This window comes from Sardina pilchardus, chromosome 13 (assembly GCF_963854185.1).
Source record: "Sardina pilchardus chromosome 13, fSarPil1.1, whole genome shotgun sequence".
In the NCBI taxonomy this organism is placed as follows: domain Eukaryota; kingdom Metazoa; phylum Chordata; class Actinopteri; order Clupeiformes; family Clupeidae; genus Sardina; species Sardina pilchardus.
Genome location: NC_085006.1, coordinates 4,404,044 through 4,418,008, shown reverse-complemented (window position 1 = coordinate 4,418,008; position 13,965 = coordinate 4,404,044). Strand labels below are relative to the sequence as shown.

Genomic DNA, 13,965 nt, shown 5'->3' with positions numbered 1-13,965 from the left:
CCTCCATTGATTAGAAGCATGCTCATTTGCTATTTAGCTGATGGAAATCCACACTGACTTGCATTTCTTTTAGCCAGATTTTTTACAAATGTGGTTAAAGGTGCTATCAGCGGTGGCACAGGACATCGCATTTGATTACGTTTATGTTCAGTCTATATTTAAAATGATGATGATGAGCAGATGCATTTGTCCAAAACAATGCACATATTTGAACCAAGGGCCAAATGAAACACAAGAAAGTGTATCTCCCCTCCTTTCAGTGTTCTCAGAGAAATGCTGTGCAGGGTTTTGGTTTTGTTAGGCCGATCATCGCCTTACAAATCTCCTTTAACAACATGTGAAATTGCAATTTCATATTCTTCTTGCTTACAAGAAGTAGTTAATTGGACTGAGAGACAATTTTTCAGTGAGTTTCTGGCTGGTTGACCATTTCAATTCCATGCACTAGGCCTATTTGCAGTATTTGATATGAAGGCCTTTCGATCCCATCAGTGTCGGGGCAGGTAAGCTGGATCTTTTTATAAAAAAGGGAAGATATGGACTTCCCCTGCAGTAACCCCTACATCTATAGATGAAGGGGTTAGAATCATGATTATAGGATCAGATTATAGGATCAGACACTTGTCATATACATGTTTTTAATAAGATGATTAGCCTACAGAATGTTATCAAACATGTTAAATGTTATAAAACATTCATGATCGGTGAGTCTTCAAACGAGATTGGACTATTTTGGTCTGTGGAATTGGATAGTTTATGACCTAATTAATCCAAATATAGGCTGATGTATTTAATAACAAAGAAGCATTTAACCATCACAAATAACAGTGGACACACACCACCACGGAACACACAGCAATGGCATCAACAGCCTCTGATGCCCCCAGCTGTGAGACAGTTATGAAGGATTGCAAAAGATTTTCTATCAATGCAAAGTTCTCGCATCACCTCCAACTTGAAACACTTGAATAGCAGTCATTTCCTGATCTCCAGCATGACTTTCACTAGACGAAAGACCCACTTAATGGATGTATAGCACTGATTGAAGCAAGAATGGCCACATCAATGCAGCCAACGTCCCTCAGAATTAAGAAAATAGGAATAGGCTCCAGAGACTCTCTAGTCCTACTGGGACTTTGATGTTTGATGACCCAGGCTAACGCTCTAAAGAAAACAAACACACAACATAGATGGACTATAGCAAAAACACATGCAGGCTCCAAACCAACTAGAAAACGGTGGCAATGGGTTCAGATCACACTAAACTTAAATAAATATTGCCTGGTCTGATCTCTCATGTTAGGAATGGCCACATCAATGCAGCCAACGTCCCTCAGAATTAAGAAAATAGGAATAGGCTCCAGAGACTCTCTAGTCCTACTGGGACTTTGATGTTTGATGACCCAGGCTAACGCTCTAAAGAAAACAAACACACAACATAGATGGACTATAGCAAAAACACATGCAGGCTCCAAACCAACTAGAAAACGGTGGCAATGGGTTCAGATCACACTAAACTTAAATAAAAATATATATTGCCTGGTCTGATCTCTCATGTTTTTTGCTGTATCATGCAGCAGGGGAAAGGCATTGAGCTGAATATGGTAGGCCTGCTACCATAACATTTTTCAGTGCAGTTTTGTCCAATCCCAGTCATAATCATTAACGCATAGTAGCCTAAATCACACAAGAATAAGGTCAAGAACAAAAAACATCCCAATAGTCTGGCTGACTAAAGGCCTAGATGTCATGCGCATGTTCAGAAACCTGAGAAGTAGGGGGCGCAGCAAATTTTAAGACATTATTTTCAAACATTTGCGTTGCCGCCGACGGCCGCATCTCCTGGCCTCCGTATAGGCAGGAAGGCATGATTCCGTCGCACTGGCATCCCTGAAAACGCTGGCGTTGATTGGGCAATACAAATGTCTAGTCATTCGGTGAGTCCCCAGTGCTCTCACTGACACTCGCACTGTAGTTCAATGGAGGAACGGCCCAACGAAGGGACGCTCGGGAGATATTCTAATCATGGAGAAGCGGAAAGCAACCCTGATCGATTGAACAAATTGGTGAATAATGATCAGTGCCACTGCCAGCACCAGGACGAGGAAACGTCGACGAAGAAAACTGGTCAGTTGTCAGAAGGAACCATCTCAAACTTCAGGCGAAGACCTTGCTTGGGTCCAGATCATGTTTTTCTAGCTAATGCTAGTTAGCTAGAGGAATCTATCAGTGAAAGTTACTAGGGAGTGTCTTAGGTACTGATGTTGAGATACTTGTGTTAGCACAATGGCTAATATTAGCTCCCTTGCTATCTACTAGCATGTGTGGACATTGACCTTGTGCACCGGTTTCTGCCCATTCATCTGAGGGCTCCTACACTAGTAGATAACTTTAAATTGTCCTGTGTTCATTAACAACATTTACAATCACAGAAGATGCTGTCATAGTTTGTTGTTCGTTTGCACTTGAATAGACTTTGCAGACGACTCCGATGCCTAGCTTTCTTAACTAGCTAGCTCAGTCGCTTCCCAGCAACTCGAACCGGCTCTCTTGGAATGTTCTTGCTCGTTCGCCTGTACTATTGCTATTTCCTGTCCGCCATGTTGGGTGCAAAATGGCATAAACCCATTCTGAAATATGCATATAAGTACTTAAGTTTTACAGTTGACATATGACTGATACCACCAACGTCGATGCCAACTATATATGCTAATCAAACGATTGTCAAACTTAAACTGTTTGCACATTAGCCAGCTAGGTGGCTACAGAGGCTACATCGCTTGGTTGCTAACTGGCGAGTCGGTCTTCAGGGCCTGTTGCTCTCGTGTCACTCTGTCAGTCATGTGAGCAGGCCTGTCAAGAATTTTAGACTGGCGAGGTTTGCTGGAAATGTTTAACCTTAGCAATTTAGGATTAACCACAGTTCGGCATTATACAACAAAAGCACGCAAATGCTAACAAAACTGATAATCTCCCCGTCGTTATTTTGGGTGGATTTCTCGATCCGTTTTTACGGTAACTTGGAAAAAAATAAGTTGCATACCGAGCAACCAAGCTAACGTGAGTTAGCTAGCAGTTTGTCTACCGAATTGGGCTAGTTGCTACCAAAAATGGTAACGCTGGCCAATTTGAGATCAGTGTGACCCGTCTCTTCATCGATTGAATATTAAGACCGTTGAGTTGCTTTCACGCAACTTGGTTTGGCCAATTTACGTTACGCGAACCGTCCACACTAGCTAGCATGAAAACTACCGAAGTAACTGTTAACGTTAACATTACTTGGCTAGCTTGCCATAACGTTGTGTGTTTTGATTCTAGAATGCAGCCAAATTGTTATCTTGTAACTATCAAGAATAAAATGGTAAAAAAAACATGGGTAACGTTAGTTAACAACCTTTATGTGCACTAGATGGGCTCAAACTAACATTGACTTAAGCAGTGATAAACCCTAGAGGGATTGTATGTGTCAGGAATACAGTAACGTTAAACATTTCTCTGGATCAATGGATGGACACGTCAGTGTTGTCGACGGAATGCACATCCATGCGCCAGTATAGTGCCTTATTTGCATGCCCATACATTTTTAACTAATATTTTCTGCGCTAGAGTGCTGAGGTGTCAGAATACCATGTCACGGATCAGTTCAGGAGTTGCAGCGCCATATTATATTTCTCCTGACGTGGTCATCTGGCTTGCAACTATTTAAAGAACTTGTAAACAGTAAGATAAGTTTGTCCCAGTAAGGATGGAGTGTTGCGGCCTAAGTCGATTTATGCCCTTTTTCAAATGTATAGGCATAATCATTTATTTATTTGAAGAATAAAGCTGATTCTGATTCTAAATAGTGCCTTGAAATGATTGAATTCTCAAATAACCTAATTTAATAATAGACAGTGTATTACATACTGCATGTGAGCCTTTATAGGATGTGTTCAGGGTGTGTTTGTAAGCGGTGGTGAGAAGTTGTTCCTTTGTTAAGCCAAGTTTTAACCTGAGAGGAATCTGGCAGTGCCTCAGGTGGACCTGGCGTTTGGCCACTTGAAACACCCTCTTTGCTTCTAGTGTTCCCATTCTGCTTGTCTGACACTCAAGCAGGCATCCACTCTGTTTTGACACAGTAGAACAATCTGGTGGTGATGGCAAGTGCTACCTGTAACTTGATGTTTATTTACAGGTGCCTCGTCGGTTACATTTGAACAGAATCTGCTTTTTGTTTTTATCTTCGGCAGGTTATGGAAAAGTAAACGGAGTCATTAGGGAGGGAGAGGAGATTGCCACTGCCTTGAATCCAGACAGCATCCATATACACAGTGGCCATGACGACAGACGCCCCTTAGAGCACCCCCTGAAATCCAGACCTTCCTCAAAGACGGCTGCTTTCCACGGGGCAGTGGAACGTAGAGGAGGAGAAGGAGGTAGCAGTGGTGACACTAAAAGCAACATGGACTGCCCGAATGACCGCCCACCTGACCTTAAGACACTGGAGGGTAAGAAGGAGGCTCTAGTGTCACTCAACGGCATTGTGGCCTCTGGTGCCAGTTCTAGCCCACTTTCCAATGGTTATCCTGGGAAGCCAGGGACACTGACGGACAACGACGGCAGCGGATCTGAGAACGGCTACACTACACCTAAGAAGCGTCGGAACGGTCAGCGCAGTGCGAAAGCTGCGGCTGGGGACATTGTGATTGTGGCGCAGACGGCAAAGGCCATGCATTCAGCGCCCGCAGGCAAGCAGCAGCCGGAGCCGCCTCCATCTGCCGAGCCTGCCGACAAACACCCATCCTCGGGGGTGCACGGCAACGGCAGGATTCGAGAAGCACCAGTCGCCCCCTCCGCTCCTGCCCTTCCCCCAGGCGAGTTTCCGCGGAAGAACTCGGAAGGCAAGGCGGCTGGTAAAAAATTTGAGGAGCGACCCGTCAAAGCCAAGGCGGCCACGGCTGCCGCTTCTGCTGCGGCTAAAGACGACTCGTGGACACTGTTCAAGCCACCGCCCGTCTTTCCCGTGGACAACAGCAGCGCTAAGATAGTGCCTAAGATTAGTTATGCAAGCAAAGTGAAGGAGAACCTCAACAGGGCTACGGCCCAAGCATGTTCTGCAGCTGAAAGGGACCCACTCCTTCTGCCTGCCGCCCCGCAGATGCCAGGCAAACTCTCGCAGGTGCCCATGTCTGCTGTGAAGACCATCACCTCGACCAGCTTTACCAATGGGCCTCTACCCTCAGCAGAGGGCGGCAACAATGGCTGCCCCTTGCCTGGTGCTCCCTTTAACACCCCAGCTGCTTCTGGTACTGCGTCCATGCTGGTCTCCCCCATCCAGGGAGGTGAGAATGTAGCATCCCCCCTGTCCTCGTCTGCCATCCCCGGCATGGGCGGCACGCCTGTGGTGGCGGAGCCCCGGAAGCCCAGCCTGTTTGTTTACCCGCATGCGGCCGGACCCCTGTCTAATATGCAACTGTCGCTCCCCAGCGGCCGCCAAGCTGACCCGCCGCCCCCATCCTCCTCTCTCCTCCGTTGCGGCAGGGTCTGCATCTAACCCGGCCTCCACTGCGCCGGCTCACCAGAAGTCACTGGGGGAGATCTTTCAGAACCAGTGGGGCTGTCTTTCATCAACGAGCCCAGCGCTGGACCTGACAGCGGGAGCAGCACTGGTGGTGGGGACGCCGTCATCCGGACAGAGGGTAGGGCAGGCCACGGTGGTGACCTTCCAGGGCGGATTCCCCTCTGGTCCTCTGCCTCCACAGGGCTCCACCACTGCGTCCCAGAGACAGGAGCACCCCCCTTTCCCCAAGGCCTATGAGCTGGAGAAGCGAACTTGCCCCTCTCTTCAGCAGAGTGGTCAACCTCCGCTCCTCTCCCGGGCCTCTGGCTCAGGAGGGAGGCTTGCTGCAGACCCCTTCCCTTCCCTCTGGAGCCCCTAAAGATGAGCCCAGGAACCTCAGTGCAATAGTGTTCAGCTCTTCTCTGCTAAGGACCTCGGGGTAGATCTGCTTCAGGCTTCCCCAACAAACACTGCCCCTGTGCTGGCCGTGGCCAGAGAGCAGGGCCATACTAAGGCTTGAGAGGAGATCTAGCTGGGGGATGTTTGATTAAAAGCTGCTGTAATTTATCACACCTAAAGCGTAATTTGGCTGCAGAGTATTTTTATTTATTTTTTTTAAAGAGGGGGGTAAATCGCAATTGTAAGTATGGGGCATTAGAGAAACCCAACACTGTGATGTGACACTCAGATATGATCCTAGGTTTCTGTGTTAGTGTATTAAACAAATGAGGGAACAAAGGTCAGCTTTTGGTCATGCTTAATTCCCGATGTGTTCTTTTAGGATACTGTTCATGAAAATTGTACAGCTTAATCAGCAGCCAGCTTAATGCTGGGAACAGACCTCACGATTTTAAGCCTGATTCTGAAAGGATGGGAACGGCCTTTCAAATGAATAATGGGAAATCTGAGGGAGTTAACGGGAGTCACAGTGTTCAATCATGGCAGGAATCGTATATGTTTTTGGGTGACAGATTTGAATCCTCTGTGTTTCTTTCCATTGTTGATCCAATCCAGATTTAATGAAACGTGTTTGATGTTATCTTGACGGGTCTGTTCTATGGTCGCCATGGTTGCAAATATTTAACATCAACTGCTCAATCGATATGTTTGTGCTCATAACTAATTCCCAATCGTACAAGACCGGATCCATTTGTAGGTTTGGTCTGCTCAGTGTCGTATGCGAGTGCGATTGAAAAATTATGAGGTCTGTTCCAAGCCTAAGTTGTCTGTTCCTAGACTGCTACTCTTTGTTCCAATTTAAGTCGCCCATCTATTTCAGCAATCACTATTTCAAACTAATGTTTCAAACTGTAGGACAGAAATTATAAGCTATTTCGGTTTCCTTTTAAGTTACGACACTGTTACAGCTGAGTGGTCTTTTTTTAGTCTTCTCATGGGTATTTATTGTTTCATTGCTCTTTTTCAGAAATGGAATATATTCTGAATTTACAAAAACAAGGTAAGGTGTTTTTGCCTTCTCATTTATGTTTGACATTTGTTGCTCCTTCAAATAATCATGGCTATTGCTCCTCTTTATTTAAAGGTACTCTCTGAAAGGTTCATATATTCACAGACTACTTAGTTCTGTTTCAGAAACACTACTTTAGGAGCCTTGTGTTTTTGAGTTCTGTTTCAACCTGAAACCTAAGAAATCCTGAGTCATATTGGTCACATGACCTAAATCATCCTCTCTCCTTCCGCAGATCCAAAAAGAATCGTCCTCTACAGAGACACAAAGGACGGACCCAAACAGTGAAGTGACAACCTGGATAACACTAAAACGTCTTCAGCTGGGACACTGCTGCTGCTGGCAGAAATGAAATGAAACAAAAACAAACAAAAAAAAACCCATCAACAACAAAGTGGAGTACATGCTGTGTGAAAGGGACATGGATACTCTTGCTAAACAAAAACATTGTTGATTTTGAGCTGAATCTTTAGAGTGTGATGGAGAAGCTGTGTGGGAAAGTTGTCCACACAGACCAATGTGTGGTTAGTCAGCAATAGCAAAATGTGTGGGGAAAGGGGGGATAAGGAGGCAGCCTGAAGAAACTGCGAGACAATCGGTGAAATGGATGACTTGAGTGGCGCGGTTGTTCCTCCTTATTCTCCTCAACAAAGCTTGATAGAAGTGGTCAGAAATGCTGTCTGTTGTCAGTGGAAGAAGCAGTCAAATGAGACTGCGGATGGTGTGTCCTTAATTTCCAAAAAACAAAAAAATAACAAAAAAATGTGCTCTGGACAACAGCATACATACACACACACACATAAACACAAACACACACACACACACACACACACACACCTACACGCACATAAACACTTTCTGAACAAAGAAATACCGTTATTGTCAAGGCGCTCAGCTGAAGCCTCTGAGTCTCATAAACTGAGGGGGGAGATGCTTCAGACTCGTCCCGTCACTGCTTCCTCTGAGGGAAAGAGGAGTTGCAGTCCTTTAGATGCCTCTATTTTTTTTTCCAGTGCGAATTCAGACCGTTCAGAAGACTCCTGAACTGTTCGGACGCGTCCTGGAATTTGTGCAGACGTACAGACTGGGAGACGCGAGTGTCTCAAATGACTGCCCTCATGACATTGAGTGGGAGGGGGAGAGAGGGCAAACACTGACGTCGGAGGGAATATGTGTCTTGCTTGAGATTCAGGTTAATCTGAGAAAACGGATAGTTTAGATGTCTTGGGAGACAACAAATTACTCTAAGCCTTGTGGGCGCAAATAATTGTCTTAATGTTAGTTTCTGACTAAGATGGGGGTCCTACATTTGTTGGTAAACACTAAACTGAAGTTTTTCTTTGTTTCGCTTTCTTTGTTTGTTAGCCTGCCTGTTCTTTTTTTGTCATGGACAAGGAGAATATTCTTGTGGATATCCAGAAAGCACGACAGATCGAAGTCCAAATCGGACCCCCATCCCCTCCCAGGTCTCCTTCATGGGCAAGCACAGTATGTCGCCGTCATTCTCCCATTGGAAAGATCTCAAAGTGCTATTGTTTCAGTTGTCTTATCAATGGCTCTCTGATACCACCAGACAGACGTTCCTGCCGCACAACATGTCGCTGTGGTAATGGTGACAAAGCCTATGCTGTTTTATTTGCGTTATTTTTTTTTTTCCTTGTCTATGTGGGATTCTGTTCACATTGTATGGACTCTTTGCTTCTCTACGAAATCAGAATCAACTTGATGCTGTGTTGTATGTTCAGAATTTTGTTTACCCAGATACTCAGAAAGGTGTATTTCCTACGTTTTTATGTTAGGCTGTCTTATGTTTTTGTATGTCTCACATTATATGCAGAATTGATTTGATTCTTTCCTGGTCTTATAGAGCTGCTGCTTAGACTCAGTTGCTTCAATATTTTTCTTTTCTCCAAGTAATTTTGCACAGAGAGAGCAGCAGCAACTACTGTTGAGTTTAGGGAGGCTTAGAGCATGAGATCAGGGGCTACTCTTTCGAAAGCCTGAAGTTGATGAGTGACTGTCTGTATGTATGGGGAAGGGTGTTTCTTCGGAAGCCTTAGTTCCTGTGTTCAGCCTGCTGCTGGGGTGTTTATCACAGCAGACAGACAGGACTTTATTTTTGTCACCCATCTTTTGATTGGCCTGTGTATCCTCGGTTGACTGTGTGCTCCTCCCCCTTTCCTCTGCTGTCCTCGTAGGATAGGTTAATGTTCAAAGGTCTTCCCTCTTGGAAAAAGAAGAGAGAAAAAAAAATCAATTCAGTGTTTCTCAGTTAAGTAATATCAAAGAATGAATACTAAAACCTTTTCTCTATCTTTCTCTCCCTCCCTTACCCATTAAGTTAATTGAGTATAAGAAATTATTAGCACTTTATCTAATTTTTAACTTCCGTTGCCGTTTTAATAAATAGACATATCACTACGTGATGGAAACAGTTCTAGAGAATAAAATATACTAACTTAACAGTAGCCTCTGGCTGGCTGTGCTTTAAAGCATATAAACATTAAAACAAGTCACTCAGGTAGGCTTAGGACGTTATTGTAATTTAACTTAAATTTACCACCAGTGTTATTGCCCAAACTGAAAACAATATCCACAGCGCCTCTCTTTTACTGTCTTCTTCCTTGTCTTCAACTGCAACTGCTTGAGGCCAAGCTCTCGTATTATTTGGAATTTGAGAGGTGAAACTTGGTTTAGTCCTCTCTCTTTGTGCTTTGGTCCCAGCTTTACACTGCTGTGTTGGGAGAGAAGAAACATGGGCTGTTTTTCAACTTTTTGCTTTTAATGGCGTCATGATGTTTGTGTCTTGGTAATGTCAGTAAAAGTGGGATGAAGAGGTAAATTGAAGCCTGATTAATCCATGCTATTTTAACTGTTAAATGCGTTTATGATGGCCTCTCACCAACACTGTGTTGACCTCCCCACTTTTTGACCCTTGTCCCTCAGCCTCCCCTGGCGACCCAGCTGACCTGCTTTGACACACAGGCTGGGTCGGATCATGTGTGTGTTATATGTTGGGCATGCTGCTCTCAGATAAGGGTGTAGCCTTACCTCGACTATGTGAGTTTAGGAGTTTTAGTTTGTATCCATATATTTCTATTACTGGTTTCACACATTTGAATAACAGTTATGTCGTTAGTGTTATAAGCTTATGTGAAACTGTTCTAAACTTGCAGTCTTTGTTCAAGTTTGACTTGCATCCAGGAAGGAGGCCCTTGTCAGTTTTCAGTCATGCACCACATGATCAGTCTGTTTTTCTGTTTCCAGGGAGTTCATAAGTAGTTCACTGCTGTTACTTCCCCCCCCCCCTGATGCGCTGTTGTAGGCTATCTAATTTTCAGACAAAGGGATTTCAACCTGTATCTTTTCATGTCACATTTCCCCCCATCAAAACGCACTATTTTAAGTAGCATGACATTGCAATTCTTGGTTTTATTTAATGCTTTTTTTTTTTTCATTTTTGTTATAACTTCAGCTTTTTCCTCATTTTAAACTGAAAACTAACGTCCAAAGAGCTGTTCCATGCTGTGTAGAGAAGGCACTTGTTGGGCTCTTCTCGATTTTTTTTGTTTGTTTTTTTTTGTTTGTTTGTTTTCTTCTTTTGAAACTTAGCAGTTGTTTAAAATGTAAACCTGTCTCAACAGTTTCTGTCAAAGCGGGAATTGACTCATTGGTTGTAGTGTTAATTTACTTTGTGCAAGGTTCTATCAGATATGACCACGTTCTCCTAGAATCGTGCAGAATGGGACTGTTGTCTCGTTAATGTTCTCTTTCTTTTGGTTGTTGGAAAAAAAAACAATGGACCTGAGGACAGTAATAACAGCTGACAGTATGGACTTGCACCTCAAAAAAAAAAAAAAAAAAAAAAAAAAATCGTCTGTCACAAAAGACTCTAATTTTGTGCGTACCTATATGCGAAAAAACCTCTGCCTGTCCCACATGCCCTTTATATGTACGTCACTTTAGAACTAAATGAGTGGGGACTCTGGACCTCTTGAGTTGGTGGCTCCATGAGGGGGCCTTCCTATGGCGTGCCCAGACACATTCTTTGTGCACAGAGCAGTTTACAATCAAAGAATTGGTGGAGTTCAGAGATGTGACTGTGATGTGTAGCCATGCTTGAAGCGAATAGGCCAGTAAGCAAAGACACTTGAAAAGGCCAGATTTCTCAACATGGTACGTACCACAGTCGTGTGTTTGAAATTTGCCCAAAGTTGGTTGCTTGGGTATCATAGATTGGAAAACCTATGTGAGTTGTCCAATCTCTCCCCATCTTCCAGGCCAAAAAAAGCAAAACAAATAAGAGCACTTGTTTTATTAGTATCAATTGTGAACGCTAATCGGGTGACATCACCTCCTCCTCTCATCATCTGGACTAGTGTAGTTTGCCGAGCTGGCGTCATCCGAGAACAGGGGAGAGAAGGGGGCGTGACCGGAACTGGACTGGGATTGTGGCTGTTCATCTGCATTGAACTCCCGAGTCCTAACATGCCTCTCATCCAGACGCTTTCTCCGTCCTGTTCTAGGATTAAAGATTAAACTCCTGGTCTTGGTTTTCTGTTTGGCTGGGGTCTTCAGCTCTATGAGTGAATATATGAGTGTGTGTGTGTGTGTGTGAGAGTGTGTTTGTTTGTCTCTGTGTTAGTGAGGGCGAGTGTCTTCATTCTTGCCCACAATGATATGCAAAGTGTAATGTTTGAGAATTGTCGAAAAAGGAAAAAAAAAAGATTTAAAAAAATATTCAGGGTGCCTGTGCTGAAAAGAAATTTGAAATGGGAATCACTTGATAATCATCCAAACATGTATGAATAACGTTCTTGCATTTTTTCCTTTATCTCCCCACTCTTAAATTTTGTGCCATGTTTTGACTGTTAAAACGTTTTAATTAAAAATGTCATCTTCGTGTCACTCTTTCCATATCCTACCATTCTTGATGGGATGGGGGGAGGGAGGGAGATCAGCATTGTTTTAAAGTACCTTAGTGTCACTGCTAATAAACTTGTTGGAGGAAAAAAGACTTTATTCTGACTTTGTTTTGTCCTAAATTTAATATGCAGCTTATACAGAAGACCTTTTTTTGTCAACTATGATTTTCAATTTAAACAAGATTTTCATTATAGATGCAGTGCTGATGAAACATATTAAGATTGAAGACTGGTGTACATTTCAACACTGACTTCTTTTTTGCTCTTTTCTGGAAGATTGATGCCGTTGATGCCTGCATGAGAAAACCAGGACATGAAACATTCACTTATATAGATACCTATACAATGGAATGTCAGAATTCAGCTCTTGAAAGATACACTTTATTTATTCATCCAATCTAAATGTAATTGTCAGATATTTGCCAGGCTGTAACCTTCAATGTGGGCTGTCTAACTGTAGTGCACATGGTGAACGTAGGAGGACATTTAGTGAGGTGCAAGTTCAGACATCTGAGATGGTGCTTTGATACTACTGATTTCTCTACGGTGTGTTGTTTTTTCATCTCAGAGCCTCTGCCCTCAGCTTTCCATAAGTGTGTTTTACATGCAGTGCTATGACCTCCCCTGCCAAAGCTAACAGTGAGATGAGCTGAATCCTCACACATGAGTGTGCTCCCCCTGGGAAAGTCCCCGTCAGCACCCGCGGGACCTGGCTGACGGCCAGGCCGAGTGACTCGCTGAGACACAGGCCAGATGAGAGGCCGGCAACTAAACTTGGACGAGGGGGGTTCTTTGGTCAGGAGATGTATGCATCTCTCATCTCCTTTTACCATAAGTATTGCAACATACTGAACATGTGCTATACTTACCATGTGTTATGATGAAACAGAAGGTAGGCTACTAAAATTATCTTTGCTGAAATTAATTTATTTGTCTGTAATGTTGGATTTTCATCAGCAGAGGACGCTATTGTACTATTTAACAAATATGGAAAAACTAGTGTAATGTTGACCATTACTTTTGAAAAGAGATTTGAAAAAAAATTGTGCTCACACTTAATTTTTGTGCTCACACTTTTTTACTATTTACTAGTATAATGTCTTTGGATAGCAATTAGTTTTATCCCTTTAGAAAATATTCAGACGACTGTTGTTGCACCTGTTAGTCTAATGCAGCAGTTATACCTCTGTTCTCAGCTGTTCAGCTGTATCAACATAAAACTATGTTTTTTCTTTCCTTTGTTCTCACCATTTATGATATAGAGGATTGAAGTTGATCTTTTCCATATCCCATTTTTATCAACACCAGCACCAAGTCTGCACATGTGTATAAAACAGTCACAGTTTATAATATTGCTGAAACAAGAAAAGGTATTATTACACACAGTATGATAACAATGCAAATGTATGTTTGTGATATCATACTGGTAAATTGTAAGTCCTCACTGTGCTATCTCATCTTTGAAGCCTACCTTTGTGGTTACTGTTAGTTTTGTTGCATTATCATGCAAACATATTCTTTTCATAGTGTAAATCTGAATAATCATTTTATGCCTTTGAAGTCTAGTTTCATGAAGCATCCCTCATCAAAAGAGGCCTGCAGATTTAATGACTTGATTTTGACTGTACACCAAAATTTGTGCTGCCTTGAAATATGTGTTTTGGTACACCGTCTCTGTGACCAGAGTTAACAGACTTCCTGGGAACTCTGGATTTCACATTTTACGGTCTCTATTTATTTTGTTTTTCGATTCCAATTCCAACGCATTCCCCAATCCACTTCAAACACAGTCCCCGCTTCATGTTATCTTATTTACCAAGTTAAAAGAATAAGGCAGCATCCATAAAACATGACAGAGGCAACATGAAAGGAAGCTGTGCTGCTCCTGCTGCTGCATCCCCGCCTTTCTGTGGAGGGAACCGAGGGCCCTGAGATGCATTAATGATGACTGCCATGGGTGTCCCTGGACTCCGAGGCTGGAGCATCCCCTTCTGGATCGCTTTTTAAATGACGGAAAGTGGAGCAGCACGGAT

General features: G+C 43.3%; 1 protein-coding gene and 1 long non-coding RNA gene across 2 annotated transcripts; both read left to right on the top strand.

The window, feature by feature from the left end:
• Positions 1 to 1,838: 1,838 nt before the first annotated feature.
• Positions 1,839 to 5,704, top strand: nufip2 (nuclear FMR1 interacting protein 2). Its single transcript, XM_062551924.1, has 2 exons — positions 1,839 to 2,127; positions 4,230 to 5,704. Exons 1-2 carry the CDS (start codon positions 1,980 to 1,982, stop codon positions 5,531 to 5,533), a joined length of 1,452 nt encoding a protein of 483 aa, XP_062407908.1. The 5' UTR covers positions 1,839 to 1,979; the 3' UTR covers positions 5,534 to 5,704.
• A 92-nt stretch (positions 5,705 to 5,796) lies between these two features.
• LOC134099135 (uncharacterized) lies at positions 5,797 to 11,915 on the top strand. The gene is made up of 2 exons (XR_009941113.1): positions 5,797 to 6,998; positions 7,243 to 11,915. It is a non-coding gene; the product is annotated as an uncharacterized LOC134099135 (long non-coding RNA).
• The last annotated feature ends 2,050 nt before the right edge of the window (positions 11,916 to 13,965 follow it).